The sequence below is a fragment of the Centroberyx gerrardi genome, chromosome 2, assembly GCF_048128805.1.
Source record: "Centroberyx gerrardi isolate f3 chromosome 2, fCenGer3.hap1.cur.20231027, whole genome shotgun sequence".
Taxonomy (NCBI): Eukaryota; Metazoa; Chordata; class Actinopteri; order Beryciformes; family Berycidae; genus Centroberyx; species Centroberyx gerrardi.
Window position 1 is genome coordinate 13,451,991 of NC_135998.1, and position 20,273 is coordinate 13,472,263.

The 20,273-nt window shown below is 41.9% G+C and overlaps 2 protein-coding genes across 2 annotated transcripts in view; one reads left to right on the forward strand and one right to left on the reverse strand.

Annotated features, from left to right (window-relative positions):
• cercam (cerebral endothelial cell adhesion molecule) overlaps positions 1 to 20,273 on the reverse strand; it is a 145,038-nt gene that overhangs the window by 55,120 nt on the left and 69,645 nt on the right. The window lies entirely within an intron of this gene.
• Positions 730 to 19,710, forward strand: dbh (dopamine beta-hydroxylase (dopamine beta-monooxygenase)). The gene is made up of 12 exons (XM_071904682.2): positions 730 to 1,098; positions 8,109 to 8,255; positions 9,799 to 10,056; positions 10,322 to 10,498; positions 13,734 to 13,836; positions 14,245 to 14,411; positions 15,193 to 15,336; positions 17,170 to 17,208; positions 17,693 to 17,752; positions 18,063 to 18,190; positions 18,712 to 18,871; positions 19,576 to 19,710. Exons 1-12 carry the CDS (start codon positions 730 to 732, stop codon positions 19,708 to 19,710), a joined length of 1,887 nt encoding a protein of 628 aa, XP_071760783.2.

Here is a 20,273-nt window from a genome sequence, read left to right on the forward strand (position 1 = left end):
AGCCGATTGTCGTTGATAATGTCCATGGTTGAATTTGGATCAATTAAGGCCTGGCAGATGTGCAGAATCATGGTTGACCCCAGGGCTTAAAGAAAACAATCCAATTTTCCTCAACAAACCTAATGCTATTAGGCTGGATAAAGACAGACAACTCACAAGGGAGGGGTCTCTTAAAAACCAGAGAGAGAGAGCGATGAGACAGAGAGAGACCAGTCGCTCAGAGGAGAGAAACAATACCCACAAGGACTCAGGAACAGGAGGGAGAAAATTAAAGACTAGAAAGTTGGTGACACTCGAAAGAAAGAAAACTTTTCGGAAAATGAGGGGTTGAGAGGATAGAAAACTTTGGAAGAAGAGGAAAAACAAACCTAGCTGACTGCAGCAAGAGAGATAGCTACTGTGGCCAGGAAGGAGAGGGAAGCTGACAAAGCAAACAAGACCTGAGGCGAGTGAGGCGACTTTGGAGAGGTACAGCTTATACAACAGTACAACAATGCTGCAACAATAGTGGAAATGAACTTCCTTTACAACTTTCTGAAGTGATCTCCAAATTAACTCTGGATGAAGAGAGCGGAAGAAGACTGAAACACAGAGAAACACAGAAAGACAATCAACGAACACACTCACCGACACAAATTCGCTCAAAACTACTGAACGTCCAACACATCGACTGCAAGCAAATCCTGGGAAAAACTTGTCTGTCATTCCATACTTTCTACCATCAGGGCAATGAGGATCCTCAACAAGAACCTCCGCCTGCAGGACATCACCATAATGTACTTCACCGCTCTGGCTACCCTCGTCGTCATCTTGGTGGCTTCGTACCAGGCGCCCGCCACCGCCATCGACCCGTCCAGCCCGTCGTCCAAACCCTCCGGCCCGCTCCCCCATCTCCCCATGCCTTTCCGCGTGCCCCTTGACCCTCGCGGGGAGCTCCAGCTGGCCTGGAACATCAGCTACGCCGACCAGGAGGTTTACCTGGAGCTGCGGGTGGCGGAGCTCAGGCACGGCGTGCTGCTGGGGATGTCCGACCGTGGGGAGCTGACCAACGCTGACCTGGTGGTGCTGTGGGACGACGGGGCCAAGAGCTACTTTGGGGTAAGCGGCCCAGGGGATGATGTATTTTAGTCAATCAGTATGTCAATCAGTATGAACATGTAAACAACTAAAAGATGTGTTGAGTTAAATCTGCAAACTGGCTGGCTTTGGGCATAGCTTGCCTCGGAATAGGATAGAATATCAAGCAGGTCTGAACAGGAGGTGTGAAAATCTAATCGCTTTCTCTCTCTCTCTCTCTCTCTCTCTCTCTCTCTCTCTCTCTCTCTCTCACACTCACACACACACACGCACACGTTCGCTTTCTCTCTCTGTCTGTTTCTCAATTTTTCAAAAAGCATAAAAGCATGGGGATCACATGACAGTCCTTAAGGAGCGGAGATTTTCCTTTTGCTCAGTGTTCCTCGTCTGTCTGTGGTCCCTGAGGCGTGAGATTGGTGTTTTTGCACGAGGAGCCGGCGGGTGGCTTTGTTCGTGATCTCATAGCCACAAAGGATGTTATCTGTCCCTGATAATTGGGAATCACTCAAACTGCACTAATAGCTGGAATTCATCAGAGAATCATTAGCAGGCATTAGCATATCAAAATTGAATCCTGTACTGATAAAGATGTGTGAAATGCCTCATTTTGGTTTTGCAGTAAATTAGCTTTTTTACCAAATGGAATCCAACACAGAATTGGAATTCTATTTTTTTCAGTGATAAATGATTTTTTTTTTTTTTTTTTTCATGGAAATGCTACTAGTTCTGCAGAAACTGTGAAATGGATAGTATACTCTTTGCAGATAGGCTGGTTAACTAACACTCTGCATGCTGATCATTTTTTATGGAAAGCACTCTCAATACATGCAATGAAAAACATTTAAACAACATTTTATCTTGCTTTAAAAAAAAACCCATCTGCTTAGCCTGTTTTATTTATTTACATTTTTACCCATCATTTTAGTATTTTCTGTATTGGTATTTATGCGGAAATATTGATGAGTAAGCAAAGTGAATGCTATTTCATCATAGTCAAGAATAATATTTTACTGCAATATTCTAGACTCATGATTTGATTAACTATGATGCTAGAGCCAACATCCTGTCAGATGTTGCCTAAAGCATAAATGGATTCATGGTAGCTTGAATCCAATATAAATTCGGAGTCTCTTCCTCCTCTGAAAAACATCTTCATCCAGTACTTTCCTCCATAAGATGCACTTTGATATGTTCAAAGGAATAGGGTGTGAGCCTGGTTTTCTCTCAACGAAGGGCCACAATGTATAATGAAGTGTTCATATGTGTGGAGTCACATGTCATGTTTCTCTTGCCATGTCATCAACATGAGGATTTAGGCTGGGTAGCTACGAATAACTTGTTTTTTTTTGGTTTGTTTTTTTAACAAAACTGGGCTTCTTTTTCTTGGTATTTACAATCGAAAAGACAAACTTTTGTGTGTTCCCAACAGTGCTGAGAGTTCAGCATGTTTTTCACACTAACAGCGCTCAGTGGGATGAGTTAAAAAAATCAGTCCACTTTTAGCAAAAGAGCACTGTGCTTCAAATGGATTTTCAATAGTCTCCTAACAACAGCAGTAGCTACAACCAGTGGACACAGACTTAAACTGTTTGCACCTGATGGTATCTTGTTTTACCTCAGTGACAGTCTGTTTAGGTGCAAAGAGACAGGGGGTGTAGACAGTTAAACTGCACTATATAAATAAGTCATAGTCCAATGTGAAAAAGTCAAGCCCTCCTACAAATATGTCTGTCATTAGTTAGAAGGAGGGGATTATTGTAACATAGTTCTGCTAGTGGGTCTGTTGCTCCTCTGTGGATTTTTGCTGGATTTGTGTCTATCTTTTCATGTTTTATGTCTTCCATGTCACTTTCCCTTTGAGGGAAATTAACAGATTACCCAAATTGTTGGAGATTAGTTTGAAACAAATCTTGGTTACATAGGTGTAGGCTTGATTTTTGTTGTACATAACTCCCACATTATGTTTGAATTTTGGGTCTGCTCTGCTATATCTTGTGGTGAGGGCAAGGAGCTGGGTTATTTATGGTACTTCTACTTTTTGTCAGATGGTACCTGAGAGGATGAAGAAGCAGAGAGCTCCCACTCAGCTCCTATTTCCGGGTACCACAAGCATCATCACGAAGTGCAGTGGGGAAAAAAAAAATTGCTCTCAGTGTATTAGCATTAATGGAAAAGTTGCAACGTAGGGCCTACTGTTGTAGATATCCTCCATTAAAAAGATCTTACTATTATTTTGACCAAACTACACACAAACTGAAGGTGTTGTTAACATCCAGAGATAAAATGTATGTTTTTGTGATGAATAATTTTTGAGAAAAACGACTTTTTCAGGTTTGTACCAGATTGGTTGCTATGGTAATGGCATTATATATACTGTATATGTGTGGTCAAAATGGTGGCAAAGAGCTGAAGGGGGGTGAGCATGCATGAGGGTTAGTGCCCAGTTTTACAGACTGCAGATGGACCAGTTTTTACTATTGGCTGATTTCCATGGTAGAAAACATAGACAGTCCTTTTTTAAGGGAGAGTGGGCAGTCTACTCAATTTTGATAGATTTTATTGACTTATACAGTTGGATAGCAGAGATGAAGCACAGAAGAGAAATCTCTGCTGTGATTAGATCTGAGGCCAGAGGCTGCAGGGGGGGCTCCAGAGGCGGGGAGCTGCTCCGCTCTGCAGGCACAAACACTGATGATATTTGATGGTACACACTGGAGAGTGGCAGGAAGGATGGGAGCAGAACAGAGCCATGCCACATGTGACTGAGATCAGTCTATCCCGTGATGTCACACTGATGTATTTCTACATGCACTATGGCGAGCCACCAGGACTTCACATCAAGGAGAAGAAGGTATCTCACGCTTCAGCCAATCCACAAAGGGAGACTGGTGCTCTCAGTGCAGGACAATAAATTCAGCTAAGACAGGTCTCTGGGCCACTTCACATGGACTAACCCAGCGGAAGCACTGGAGCACACAGATAACCTTAAATTGCTGATGAAGACATCGAAACATTAGTCCCTGCACCTTGCAATAAAGCAGTTTAAGGTTATCTGTGTGCTCCATGTGTTTCCTTTGGGTTAATCCATGTGAAGTGGCCCAGACACCTGGCTTAGCTGAGGAAATTTTGCTGTTATTGTTGCTGTGTTGTATGCTTTGTTGTCCGTCTGTATTGTTTTTGTGTACTGCTCATAGTACAAATCTAACAAAGCAATTCTCTCCAGGCATCGAGAAATGATTCATTCAGTCAAGCACATGCAGCCTTGAGGAATCAAGGAAAGACTTTGATACTGGAGCTGGACGTGTGTTTATTTGTCTGTTTTTCTGTATCTGTTTTGATCTGTGTGTCTCTCAGTCTTCTCTGGTATTGTTCTAACCCGTTTGTGGTACGTAAGGAAAATTTCTAGGCCGAAATTGAGGCACACCTTCACTTTGGTTCATATCCAATTAGGAGCTGAACTTAAAGGATAAGTTTGGCGATTTTGGATCTATATATAATTTGTCTCTTACATACCTGTAGTACTTGGACCCACAGAGAATACTGACTCCCGAGTCAGCTGCCGGTTGAAGCGGTGAGTAACAATGAGTCCAAATGCTGGTTTGTCAAATACCGCTTCAAGAATTTTGGGTGTTCATCTGGAAAGGGTATTTGACTGCCTCCCCCCAACTCTCTCCATTATATTCCACATTCAAATTAGTGGGGACATTTTGGCACCAGCCCAGTCGGAGAAATACTTACTCCAGTCTAAGGGATTTGTAAAACTTCCATCTTTGCATTCAGTGTCCTCTACTGTGAGCGGTCTGAAGGGAGGGAGCTTGAGTTGCCTCATAGTCTAACAATAAACTCCTCCACACTATCACCTCAACCAGCGATCTCCATTTATAGCTCGACCCAGCTGTCCTGCTAAGCTCCTAACCACATCCATCTCTACCTCCTCTCCTCTCCAATCTCAGCCTCGTTCTCCTTCCTATTTTTCCCTCTGTATCCCTGTGTACTTCACAGTTAAAAATCCAAACCGTCATAATGCACCCGTCATTGCAAAGTCCCTCAGTTGTATCTTCTTGTTTATTTGATCCCCTTTCTTCCTTGTGTTCCACTCTGTATCTTCTTTTATAAATGCAATTTCATCCGTCCCTCGATCCTTTACTCTGTTCCTCTCCTTGTTCCATCTGTCTCTCTTCCCACAGGGAAAGATTATTAGCAGCAGGAAGGTCACTGCTGTGGTACAGACATCTCTCTCTCTCTCTCTCTCTCTCTTTCTCTCTCTCTCTCTCAATTCAGTTCAATTCTGCTGTTGTTGCCAAAACAGTATAATACAAAACAATAATTGTAAAAAATAAATAGACTAAGTACAGTACAAACAATAGGTGATATATAGATAAAGGTGATATGTATGTCTGTCTGTCTGTCTGTCTGTCTGTCTGTCTGTCTATCTATCTATCTATCTATCTATCTATATAGACATAGATAAATAAATTAAAATAAAGGCTTTCCTTAGAATTTGGTAGAGAGGGAGAAGGAGAGAAGAAAGTGGGCTTTGGTTTCTATTCCTCCTAATTGACAATGTGGACATGTTGTTTCCTCTCTGGGTTTCCATTCCTTCTAATGCCGTCCTTTTTCGATCTCTAGTCTGAGGTCAGTGAGTCTGTACATTGTTAAGGTGCGTCTCTGTTTATACAGTATTAACAGGGTTTTGTGCTAGGATGTATTCTCTATTCAGTGATCGATAACTCTCTCTCTCTCTCTCTCCCACACACAGACACACATTGTTTCTCAACTGAAAGAAACAAAAACAAAACAAAACAAAAAGAACACAAGGACAGGCAGGAAAGTTTACATATGCTCTAGCTCAAGACCTAAAGAATAAGTGAGAAATGTTGGTTTAACACAGATGACAACAATTGGTTTTGATGTTAAAGTGATGTAATGTAAAGTAATAGCCTACAGCTGCATCTGATTCCCCCTCACCCCTACACCCCTCTGCCCCTTGAATCACATCCTCCTCTCTCGTATCTTCCTTCTTTATTTGCACTGAGAATGAAAAATGAAATGTACCGGCTTAACAAAAAAAAAAACTTTTGTACCTTTTCTCCCTGGCTCTTACTTCTTTCCGTAGCACTTCTCTATTACACTCAATAACTGTAAGGACAGAACAATATTAGTTACATCTATTGTCTGGGCGCAGTGGCTTTGCACTCCTTACTCATGTACTGGTGGTGATTTGCAGTGATTTTAAGTTGCTCTTGTTAAGAACATCAGCTTAATTTTCTAAAATGTATTCTCTGGATTATTTACTCACTTTTAAGGGTAGGCCTACTAGATGTTTTTTGAATTCATGTATTATCGGGAAGTAACTCAAAATGAAATACAAATTCAAATACAAGCAAAAAAAAAATCATGTTATTGCTGCCAATACAAATAGTACTGTAGCCTCAATAATCAATGCGTTACTTCCCTTTCTTGTAATTTTGGAGTTGTCAGGCTCACTTTGCCGCAATATGGAATATAGAATGACCAAACTCAGACAAACACACACACACACACACACACACACACACACACACACAGTACATAATAAACTGTAAATGAGTCAAACCAATAAATCAAACATACATGCCAAAAAAAGGTGTAGTACTAATTTGCCACTCTCTTAAGTTTTATACATCATATATTCATGATTTCAAACACACACACACGCACACACACACATGCACACACACACACACACACACTCCCTCTCTCTCCCCCCCCCCCCCCCCCCCTCTCTCTCTCTCAGTGATCCATATGCCACAGCCCTGGTGGAAAGTGAGAGTGCAAGCGTTCAGAAACTAATCGCTAACCACTGTACTCTGCGCACAGACAAATACACAAACACACATCACACGCATATCACACACATTTTTGGGGGAGATATTTTTATACAAAATCTGTGGTTTCAGATTCTTTGCACTTTGTGCTGAGCAGTTATGCAAGAGGGACAGAGAGGGAGAGAAATAACGAGAGAACGAGATCTTAGGTGCTATTCTGGACAGATATGAATGTGAGAAACATAACAGAAGTGGATACACTCAGCTGTTGCAATGCCTCCTGGCAGAGGAGCTGAATACTGGGCTAGGAAGCTTTCAAAATATAAACTGCTTCAGATTACTGATTACCTGCTTTTACAGTAATTGTAAGCAATAACACTATCCACTGGATTACTCCATCACAGCGACCTCCAAAATCCTACAACATACTTTGGAATTTGATGTTAAATGAGCAACTTATTTCAGATGACAGGCTGTAATTTTATCTATAGTCATGTTAAACCTTTATTTCAAGTTGTGCGAAATGATGCTTTTGTCTGTAATTTCTAAAACGAAGAACAATAGTCACATTGTCTTCCAGTTGGTGACATTTATTTGACCCACTGACATTTCAGCACAAAGCTCTCTTCAGAGTGACTACAGTTTCACAATATCAATAGCCTTTCCCCCATGATTTGATAATTGTGGTTTTTTTTTTCAGTAACTACATTTAATATATTATTCTCCAACCTGGGTCACATGGTTACCGAGCATCTTCCAACTAGGCCCCCAAACCCAATCTGTTCAATTTTGACAAGCGCATGAGGGAGGATTTGTTTCCCCCCTTGGTTAAGAAAGGATTATCCCATGTCAAATTTTGTCCCACTTCAAATCATGAATATATGTGACGAATAAAATTTAGACAGAAGTAGCAGACAGAAGTCACCATGAAACCACATTTTTAGAGCATCTTGCTTCCTTAATGTGATGTATTTCTTGTTGGAACGGGATGTTGGGGTGGGACATAACACAGGGAGGGATCATTCAAGAGTGTGAACCAATGGGATATCAGTTAGGGAAAGGCAATTTTATTGGTACTGTACCTCCTGGTACAGCATGAGGTCACCATTAAAGATACACTGTTTTTCAGGAAGTGATAGTAATTGGATTTTGACATAAAAATACAAGAAAATAACAAATAAATAATTTTTGTGGCATTTATTGTTATGTGTGTCTCCCCCCCAGGATGCGTGGAGCGACAGTGAGGGTCGCGTGTCGTTGGACAGCCAACAAGACTACCAGCTGATTGAAGCCAGACAGAAGCCTGAAGGATTCTACCTGCTCTTCAAAAGACCGTTCAGCACCTGCGATCCCAGAGACTACCTCATAGAGGTGTGTAAAGTCTTCAACTAGCTCTTAACAGTGTGTGTGTGTGTGTGTGTGTGTGTGTGTGTGCGTGTGCGTGTGCGTGTGTGTCTGTGTCTGTGTCTCTGTGTCTGCGTGTGATGGGGGGCAGATCACTTTCAATTAAAGTCGTTAGTAGAGAAATTGCAATCAACTTTGGAACAATAATGTGTTCACTCTCTATTATTAGGAGCTCATAAGCTCATATAAGAGCCGCCCACTGAGCAATTTCACATTGATTAGCTGTTTAAAAGACATCTAAATAGTTATAGATGTCTAGGCTAAAATAAGGTTTAAAAGTGAAAGTTTAGTAGAAGTCTTAGAGTACTCACTCTAAAACTGGGCTATACATAGCCAAAAAAAGATCCTGGGCTATATGAGAGCAAAAGCATACGCGCGCTGTTGAATGGATATGAGGTAGTATTTTCCCTGGAAATCACACCTCACCTGACAAGCCAGTCAATGCATCTACGGCACCTGTGGCCCCTTGTGTGTAGTTACAATTTTCTAGTTGTGCATGGCGCATCTCTCTGCGACCTTCTGTGGGCGCTGCACACACCCTGTGAGGATCTGTGGCCACCCTTACATTCAAGTATAAATTAAGCAGCAGAGCCCTATAGTACCATAGAAGTCAACAAGCATCAACCAACTGGAGGCTGGTGCGCTGTACATCCTCATACCAGGAAGTAGCTCTGTGATTTTCTAACTGTAGTGGGTCAGTCAACACATGAATTCAATATTTTGTTCAGCGATTCTCTTCACAGTCACAACAACACTGTGCTACCACAGCACTTTGGTGTTAACAGGTGGAATTTTTAAAGTCAGTCTAGTTTCACTCACTCCAATCATGCATACCACCCCCCTCCACCCCCCAACCATGTTGCTTGCTTGTATATAACCTCATGCAAAAACAATTTCTGTCAATCCTGAACTGACTGAAGCGAAAGTGAACTAACTGTGCACAGCTTTGGTGGGGAGAGACAATACGAAAGGGAGGCAGGGGGAAAGAGTGTAAAAGAGAAAGATATACTGTATTTGCCTATAGACGCAACGTATTTGTGTGTGTGTACTTGTGAAAGTGAGCGTGCGTGTAAGTGTGCATGTGCAGCGCATGTGTGCGTCCTTGGGCGGGTGCGTGTGTGTGTGTGTTAGTGATATTTTCATTGCTGTCTTTGATACGCATACGGTAAGAGGCCATATAATTTTGATTATGTTGTCATGGAGATCTTTTCATGCGTGGACGTCACATTAGACTCAGAAAGTTGGAAATGTTTAACACAATTGCTACTGACGTGTTCATTAAAATGTCTTTGTGGTTTCCATAGTACCACATGAAAATGAGTTTCTTGCACAAAACCAATGCTCATCACTATGACAACATTATGAGAAGTTCTAAGTTCTATGGAAGTTCTAAGCATCCCGGCAAAATAACCATCCAAGAGTGCTGATTTTGAGATGTACATTCCTGCCATTCAAGTTCTTCAAATATACCTACAATACATCAAAGATCCTTTTTTCTCTGATTGGTCAGGAGGGCACTGTGCACATCATCTATGGATTGTTGGATCGACCAATCACCTCGCTGGAGCAGCTGAACCTGTCCCGGATCCAGACAGGGGTACAGAGAGTGTTGATGCTGCGCCCCAACACGCCGTCACCCTCTCTGCCCCCAGGCGTACAGATACTGGAGGTGCTGGCGCCAGATGTCACCATACCAAGCCAGGAGACCACCTACTGGTGCTTCATCCAGCAGCTGCCTGAAAACATGCCCAAGAACCACATTGTTATGGTATTAATGCCCCTGAATGTGGAAACAGTTAACACATAGAATCAGTGTTTTAGAAGCACATCATGCATAACCAGCCATTATGACTCTTTGTTTGCCACAATACAATACGGTCCGATACTGTGCAATTAAATTCAAAGGCGCTATATTGACATCAGGGTTCAGGGATCGATATTGCCAAATCAGTTCAAAATACAATGTATAACAGTCACATGAAAACAGTACAGACACATGATAATCTTTATCACTCTGCCTCTGTCTCTCTCAGTATGAGTCGGTGGTGACTGCAGGCAACGAGGCCATTGTTCACCACATGGAAGTGTTCGAGTGTTCTCCGGATATCCGCAACGTTCCGCAGTACAGCGGCTCCTGCGATGACAAGATGAAACCCGGCAAGCTCGACTACTGCCGCCATGTTCTGGCTGCATGGGCTATGGGTGCTGAGGTATGGCAAGAGACACACACATATATATATATACATACATACATACATACATACATACATACATACATACATACATACATACATACATACATACATACATACATACATACATACATACATACATACATACATATATATATATATATATATATATATATATATATATATATATATACACACACACACAGACACACACACACACACTCAGATCAAGTGTGATAAAAATATACATTCGAAGACAATGCCACAAAAGGTGTGTAATGAAAAGAGAAAGTGTGAATAAAGCTTCATTTGGTCCACTCGGTATGTCTATCGTGCATCAGAGATAAACAAATTATACTGCTGTATGAGTTATTCCCACATAAAAACCAAGAAAACCTTGTAAAGTTGATCCAACATGCAACAGAAATCTATTAAGAGCAATGAGACAGTCTGTACGTAGGAAGCACACTCACGTGCATATATTCACAAACATGCATGCACACACACAAATACACACGCACACACACCTACACACACACACAGTCTTACTTAAGTCACTTTTGGGGTATTTACATAGACTTACATTCATTTCCTGGAGACTTACCCTAACCCTAACCATAACCACTACTTGCCTAAACCTAACCCTATCCCCAGTTGCACAAGCCGTCCCCAATCAACTGGTCTTAAGTCTGGTGTGTGTCCCTGAAAGTGACTTAAGTCATACCCACACACACACACACACACACACACACACACACACACACACACACACACACAAACAAACCACATATGCACGTACATCAGTATGTGGAAGCATGTATGAGGCAGAACAAAGGTTTCATCACAGCTTATAATCCTATTAAACCCACTAATCAGCCAACCAGCCATCCAACTAACTAACCAGCCAGCCAACCAGCCAGTCAGCCAACTGGCAGTGAGTCAGCCAACTAATCAGCCAGCCAGTCAATCAGCCAATCAATCAGTCAGCCAGCGAATCAGCCAATTTACTAATCAGCCAAGCAGCCAGCAAACTCAGCTACCAACCAGCCAGCTGACCAAGCAAGCAACCATCCTGTTAGTCATATAAAGCAAAGAAGACAGGGAATGGTGCACTTGTCACCATATTTCTCTGCTCCCCGCTGCATCACAGCCAGCCCAGCCCCTCTCTGATTGGATTATCTGCCAGCCAAACAAAAACAAGCAGGATGCCTTCTGTGAGCTGTGAGCTGTGAAGACAAGATTAGGTGGGAAATATTCAGGCCTCTTTCATCACCTCTTAATAGTGTTGTTTTATTCTCCCCGGCACCATATCTGAAGGGAAACGTGGCCTTACAAACAACAGAGAGAGGGAGAGAGGGAAGAGTAAATGGGATTGAGAGAAAGAGAAAAAATGGAAGTTTGGAGGAGGATAGGAACAGTAATGTAAAATATTGTCAGAATCGTCAGAGGGAGCCACCGCGAGTCTCTGAAGATTTAACTGTTCTGGCATGAAAACAAGATTAAATCAAAAAAATTCTTTCTTCCATTATGTATGTATCAGCAGAAGTGGTTTAAGAAGGGTCTGCTCACTGAAATAGGTGAAGGCAACGATGACGATAAAATCAAGATTCCTAGATAATAGTGTGGAGGTTTGACGCCTGTGGGGCCAGCGCCGGCTCAACAATTCATTTTTGCTGCAATAAGCAGAACAGTTTAGATTCAAACATCAAAGGAGTGGAACAGGACGAAAACTCACCACTCGAGTTCAACCAGCATCCAATATCAGACTACACCTTATCTCATCAGCGTAGAAACAATCACAATGAACTTTCTCTGAGCCAGCCCATATATGGCCCATATACAGTAGGGCAGTGTTTCTTAATTTGTGGGTCCCCAGATGGAAATATCGTTGCAGGCTCACAAGAGGATTTAAGGAATGTGAGACAATGTAATCATGATATGCAAACATATTGCCATGCTTTTAATCTTTATGATAAATCCTTTGTGTCCTGTATCATAATCAATGTTTGCATCTTCTTGGCTTTGGAGATAATTTAGTGTGGCAGGCTGAAAACAGAGAACAAAAATCATCTTTTGGTGTCACAGTTTGCCATTCTGTGTGTGGTAGGCCGTGTTGTTTTTTTTTTGAGTAGGCATCCATTGTTTTTTTGGGGGGAAACCACCCGAAAATATTGATAACCACAGTAGTAGACTAGTGGCTATCTCTCGTTAAGAATATCCTCTTGACATGACCCAAAAAGGATGGAAGGCTGGTTTGAGGTGTTCTGCCACATGACAAGCCTACAATTAAAACATCCTACAACAACAATTTACTCAACTTGAGCCCTGGATAAAATAGATAAATAAATAAAAAGTTTAAGAAACCTCTCCAGACTCCAGACCTGTCCTTATGCTGGAAAACGCTGAGCTTAATTCGTACACATTTGTGCAGGAAAATACATTTGGGTGAGTTCTTTTATCATGCTCTTAACAATATCTATGAAGAATATTTAGCTTGAAGGAATACTGATCTCCTAAGGATAGTCTGGTTCCAGGAATATCACCAACTCAGTGGCTTGTCTGTTAGGACAGATGAGCAAAGGCAGGAGTTCCAGTCCAATCTTTTATCATGGGATAGCTTAAACTGGTTTATCTGATAACAGAAGAAAAAGGGATAAAGGATATTAATCTAGACATCATAATTCCTAATTTCAATAATTAATAATCCAACAAAGGTAATTTAACTTCAAACACAATTACTATGTAAACCTAGGAATGAAGAAATAACTTTACCACTACTGAAACTTAGTCAGTACAGCAAATAAATCATAAAGCTGCTATAAATATATTTCAAACCAAAGGAAACTTACATATCATATACACAGATCAAACTATTGGAGGGATGAGGCATCCACATGAGGCCAGCCAGCTTCTTTGTTCTCAAACGTTTGCCACAGGTGAGCTGGCTGCCTTTATTGATTCTGAGGCTCGCCCATCCAGGAAGCAGTGAGGCAGGGAGAGGAAGGGGATTTTCCACAATCTATATTAAACAGAATGGCAAATATACTAAAAACAGTGGTTGTTTTTGAGTCCTCTACCCAAAATTTGAGAAATTTAGCCTTGCCTTGGGACTCAGGCACTTTAAATCAGAAATCAGAATCAGAAGAATAACAAATAGCATGCGTCAATGTGTTTGCTGAATATGTGTGTGCGTGTGTGTGCGTGTGTGTGCGTGTGTGTGCGTGTGTGTGTGTGTATGTTTGTGTGTATGCAGGCATTTTACTATCCTCCTGATGCAGGGCTGCCTTTGGGTGGACCGGGTTCTTCAAGGTTCCTTCGATTGGAGGTCCATTACCACAACCCTCTGATTCTGTCCGGTACACACACACACACACATACACACACACACACACACACACACACACAGCAGGGATTCTACCTACCTCTCCCCAGGAGCCCTGAGCCTATCTTCCTCAGAGCAGTCTCTATTTAAAATACTACAGATACACACGTTTGATCTTGCCTATACCTACTCACTATTGACTTTTGCTGTCTCATCCTCATCATTGTCATTCATCTCACTCCACTACTATCTCTCTACCTGTGCTTTTTCCAAACCGCACCCCAATACGCATATAACATGTTAGATTACTGTTCTGCCTCTCTCAGCTTCTACTCTCCTTTCTTATCTTCTGTTTTACTGAAGGTGCCAGCCCATGTAGTGCTTTATAGGTAGAATTTTAATTATTTTTTTCATTAATGTTACATAATATTCTCCTATACAGGCCGGCGTGACTCGTCGGGGATCCGGTTGTATTACACCCCCAGTCTGAGGCGGTACGACGCCGGGATCATGGAGCTGGGCCTCGTCTACACTCCTGTCATGGCCGTCCCACCCAAACAACACAGCTTCCACCTTACTGGGTACTGCACCTCCAAGTGTACCCAGACTGTATGTATACTATATAAGTACATCATTTATTGCATGGGTTCCTAAACTATGGTTAAGAGGGGGAAAAAAATGGTCTGTGAGAATATTTGTGTCAGTGTCCCACATGTTTTTTCAAGCTTCAGCCCCTGGAGAAGAGAGTAGAAATCGTATTTGGACCACAGGCCGAAAAAAATTAAGAACCCTGGTCCAGCCAAATTATACACACCCAAATGCACACACACTATATCTGCATGTGCATTATAGGTCAATATTAAAACAGATACCGAGTATAATCACTATGCAAAATATAATTCTTGCAAATCGGGGTTATTTGAATTATTTCGCTCCAGTATTCAAACTGAGAACAGACCTGAGACCCAGTGTATAAGTCCAAATTAATAGTTTAAGAAGCACTGCATATTTCATACAGTGACTTACTTTATTAAACCCTTTGATGATCATGATATATGTATGTATGAAAAAGATACACTGTTCTTAAACATTTTCCTTGTCTTCACTAGGCTCAGCTAGGTAGGTTAGGTAGGCCTGTTATGTCTTTCAACATGCTATCTTGTGTCTTGTGCTTCCTTGTGTTTCCTTGTGTTTTATTTTGTTTGTACACTTTATTGCATCATTTTGTTTTGTGATCAATTACTGATTAGTTAGATCTAGGTAGGCTTGACTCTGTAAAGTCCTTTGAGAAATGCTTTTGTGATGAAGAGTTATACAAATAAACCTTACTTGACTTTTATAGACTGTAGATATATATTTTTTTATCTTACGTCCCTCCCTCTCCCTCCAGGCCTTGCCTCCAAAAGGGATCCACATCTTTGCGTCCCAGCTGCACACCCACCTGGCCGGGCGCGGGGTGAGGACCGTCCTGGTGCGGGGCGGCAGGGAGCTGGAGGTGGTGCAGGAAGACCCGCACTTCAGTACACATTACCAGGTGACTGACAGCAGGGCTCCGTTTCCCCAAGAAACTCTCCCTTGTATTGTACTGTAGACTACTGTATACTCCATTGTTCTTCATGTCACACTGAGCTGTAAGCAAAATGGGACAAAGATGATCTTCATGTCAACATGTAATTGGGGAAAAAAAGCTTGGAGAGGGCTGTTGGTAAAACAAAACAAAACAAACAAAAAACCACACCAGACCTTTTAAACATTTAGGCAAATGAGGATTATTTCTTCCAGTGGCTGATCATTGTGGTGCTTCTACTCCACTTTTTAAAATTAAAATTCACCACCTCATTAAATTAAACATTTTGTCTTTCACACTGCAGTGCTGACCCAGATACAGATGCAATCATTGTAGAAATCTTAGTTTTTACTGCAAGCTGAATACTAGAGCAAATGCTTGGTCAGTAGCTTACTTGGTGAAGAGAAATTGTTTGGAAATTCAAATTGTTCTATTTTCAGGTGCCAAAAGGTCACAGGAATCTAGTTTCTATCTAGTTTCACTTCACAGCTTATGAAAAAAATAGGGCGCAGCATGGATATGAAATGAAGTAGGTATTTATACAAACAGTTAAGGTGACAAACCCCACTTCAACACTTTAGTATGATCCTTTTGTAAGTGATGGATAATATAACCATAAACCTGCAGTTCTAGCCGGGCTGGGTGTCTGACATCATCAGGTTACATGAGCTGACACACTGGACAAAAGACTTTTTTTATTTGCATAAAGTAGGATGATGGTGTTCAACTATTCTCCACTCTTTCTTGTGCAATTTGCTGAGCTCTCTGAATTGTACAGAAAATTATGGGCTGCAGGCCTTCTACCATAAAGCAATCACTGTCACATGAGTCAGGGGGTGAGGTCCAGAAGTAGCGCATTGTACTTTCCATCCATGAGGCAACAGTTAAATTCCCATCGACTCAACACCGAAACACCGAAACCGTTAACATTTTTGAGAGACATCTGTTGTGTTTTGTTTTGTTATGTCCTGAGGCAGGTAGACACATACATGTCCCCCCTCTGCCCCCGCCTCATACACACACACACACACACACACACACACACACACACACACACACACACACACAGAAAGGAGAAAGACATCTGTTAGGCTACCTGATAAAATCTCCAGCTGCTGTTGACGGCAGACTAATCTGAGTGTACCTGTGTGTCCTTGTTTTAAACCCCCCAGTCTCATTAAGCATATGAACACTTTATTAAAGCATTTTCAACAAAGCCAGTAGGCCTTTCACACAGACACACACACACACACACACACACACACCTAATTACTGTGAATGTTGCCTCCAAGAAAAGTATCAAGTACAATCAATGTTTTATCTGGCTGTATTTGAAGTAAATCTACACAAAGCAATCAAATTATGCACAAAATTATGATGCTCAAAAAGGAAAATCCTCCGTAAAATGAAATTCATGTGATTCTTTCAATGGTCTTGGACAATTCCATCTTGATTTGTGAACATAAACAAATCTATCCTTAAGCAAGAGGTGAGATTATAACATCAAGAGAAGAATTCTGAAAAGTGCTCCATTAATCGACTTTGTGGATGCAGTGCTTTGAAGGAAAAACTGTACATTTTTCTTTCTGAATAGTAGCCCTATCATTAAATAATTAAAGATCAATTTGTTGTTTGACTTCAAGCAAACCTTGTCAAAGTCTATTGCCATGGACTTGGTGGAGAGACTTGTTCGTAACCACAAATATTGACTGAACTAAGAACACAGGAACAACAAATGTGAATGTAGGGTGGATTTTGCCTTTAATGGCTTGTATTTGTTTTCTGTGCTCTTTCTTACAGACAATACGAATTCTACATAAAATGGTGAATGTATTACCTGTAAGTATTAAGTTGATTTGACTATGGCTTGTATTTGAAAATGTCATAGGCAGTGACTAACATACTTTAGGTATAATTTTCCAAGGTGGAACAACTCCTGTGCTTTTATTTGACAGGCCGATTTTGCATTCAGGCAACATTCAGCTAGTGCCCCAAATCTTAAATTTTTTCCTTGTATTACCCGAGTACGTATTGTAAGGTGCTTCAACAGAGTGGAAATAGGGACAGACTGTAAAATCAGTGCTATGATAGGAATTGCCTGGGAGACAGACAAGACAAAGCCACGGCAGATGAGCTCCACACAGTAACATGCTGTTCAACAGCACACTGGCCAGTGGCTCTCTTAAATAATTAAATTTCTGTCTGTAACCTTAAATGATCCTCAGTGTTCTCAGTGTTCTCAGTGTTAAATTTCGTGAGATGTGGTCTGTGTTAACTGCTGATGTGTGTGTGTGTGTGTGTGTATGTGTGCGCCCCCCCACAGGGTGACGTCCTCATAACAAAGTGTACCTATGACACAGAAGATAGGAACAAGCCTACAGTGGTGAGCAGCACAATATGAACATGTTCTGGTATCGCAGCTAATTTGCCTTGAGCACTGTGAATAAGAAACGGGATAACCTTGAGCATTGTCTCTCTTGAACTCCACATCTCTCTCTCTTCTCTCTCTCCCCCCTCTGCCTCTCTTTCTCTCTTTTTTCCCTCCATCTCTCTCTCTCTCACCATTTCTCTTCTTCCCCACTCACCTCCATCTCTCTTTTCCTCCCCAACTCCTTCATTCTCTTAATCTTTACATCTCTCCTACTATCTCTTCCACTCTTTGTCTCCCTCCCTAACTCTCTCTCTCTCTCTAGGGGGGGTTTGGTATCATGGATGAGATGTGTGTTAACTACATACACTACTACCCTCGTACTCAGCTGGAGCTCTGCAAGAGCCATGTAGCCACGGGATACCTGCAGAAATACTTCAGCTTCATTAACAGGTGACACACACACACACACACACACACACACGCACACACATCCACATCTTCAAGCATGTTCTCTCTCTCTCTCTCTCTCTCTCTCTAGAATCCTTTGCTTGCTCATTCCTCGTCCTTCATTCTCCCGTCTCATTTTCTGCCTCGCTCTCTATCACCTGTGTGACTAAGCAGTTCTTGTTTCTGCCTCAATCCTTTGCTCTCTCTCTCTCTCTCTCTCTCTCTTCTCTCTCTCTCTCTCTCTCTCTCTCCCTCTCTCTCTCTCTCTCTTTCTCTCTCTCTCTCTCTCTCTCTCTCCCTCTCTCTCTCTCTCTCTCTCTATCCGTCCCTCCGAGGTACCAGAGTGATGATTATGTTTTTTATCTCAAAAACCAGATGCTTCGTCTTTTAAAGTACGACAGTGTACTTGTGTAACAACAATATTAAAGGCTGTTTTCAGTCTCCTTCTCCTTTTCTCCATCTCTCTCTCCCACTGTTTTCTTTTTTTCCGGCTTTCCTTCAATCTCTCTCTCCTCCCCCTCCAGGTTCCAGGGCAGTGACCAGTGTGTGTGTGCTGAGGTCAGCGTGACGGAGCAGTACTCTCAGCTACAGTGGGACTCCTTCACTGGAGAGGTCCTGGACTCCCTCTATAACACAGCCCCCATCTCCATGCACTGCAACCAGTCCACTGCACGCCTCTTTCCTGTGAGTCCACACGCACACACACGCACACACACACGCACACACACCTGCATGATAGACTGCCAAGCTACTGATTAAGCCAGTTCAAAAGCAAACTTTTGGCCAAAACGGATATTTGGGCAAGTTGAGCAGACAGCTTGCAAACTTTGAAATATACATTCACTCAGACACACAAACACACACACACACACACACACACAAGATGCTTTGATCAAGGAAGAGCATAATGAATAAATAGATAGTTGAAAATTGTGCAGTGGCCTTGATCAAGGTTTCTTTTGTCAGATCAAAAACCAAATGATAGACCAAAACATATTTCCTTGATGAGCAACATCAATTGCTTGAGTGCACCCCAGAACAATATGACTAAATAAAACTGATTCCAGTGTGTTCGAATACTTGGAGAGGACAGCTAGGTAGAATACTAAACCAAATGGTTGGTTTAGAAAAAGAAAAAACAATCACACATGTACAGTACACGTGTGTGCGAACACATGCATACACACACAGCAGGTAAGGACACACCATATAGGACCTGCATGCAGAGATACATGCATCATACATGGGTGGTTCCAAACATATGCCAGAGCACGCACAAATGCATGCAGGCACACACACACACACACACACTTACACATATACTTACACACACACACACACACACACACACACACACACAGCTCAAATGTCAATATCTGTTTCTACAGGGAGAGTGGGACAAACAGCCTCTACCGGTGGTCACCTCCGTCCTGCAAAGGTCTCGCTACCCCTGTGAGGGAGGAGGACTCCCCGTCAGCCAGTCCGTTAAGCCCTCCATGGTCCAGCCTGAGCCGGGGGCCTGACCCCACACACACACACACACACACACAACCAGGGATAGGGCCGCCAACCTGGGGGAGATTTAGAGAAGCTCCCTTGATTTGTTTCCCTGGTCTAATCTCTGTGCTTGGGGATTGATGATGATGTCCCCTATGTGGCTTTCTAACATCTACTGTAATGATATGCATATTTGTGTTGTTAGTACACTAAAGTCAATGATACTCCTACTCATAGGGTGATGTTTTAAAGCAATGGAGATAGGCATTATTGCTGACAGCAAGAGTTGGGATTGGCATGTAACTGAGACACAAATAACACAGTGTGATCCAGAAAACAAAAGTATTGTGAAACAATGCTGTTGGCTATAGTTGTTGCTAAAATTGCCCATCTACATTACTTTAAAAGTCAATTAACATGGCTTTATTACTTCTTCTTATTTGTTTTTTGCATTGTTACCCATGATACTGTTGATAAATGACCAAAAACAAGACATCATCATCACAACACATATAACAACATGATGTTATTTGGTGGATGACTTTACTCTATGTGACTTCCAGTACCATGAGTGCATGCAGTTCTATTA

Coding starts and splice junctions, on each gene's coding strand:
- dbh (XM_071904682.2), top strand. CDS start 730: ATGAGGATCCTCAACAAGAACCTCCGCCTGCAGGACATCACCATAATG. Junction 10,057..10,321: donor CCAAGAACCACATTGTTATG/GTATTAATGCCC, acceptor TGTCTCTCTCAG/TATGAGTCGGTGGTGACTGC. Junction 14,412..15,192: donor CCTCCAAGTGTACCCAGACT/GTATGTATACTA, acceptor CTCTCCCTCCAG/GCCTTGCCTCCAAAAGGGAT.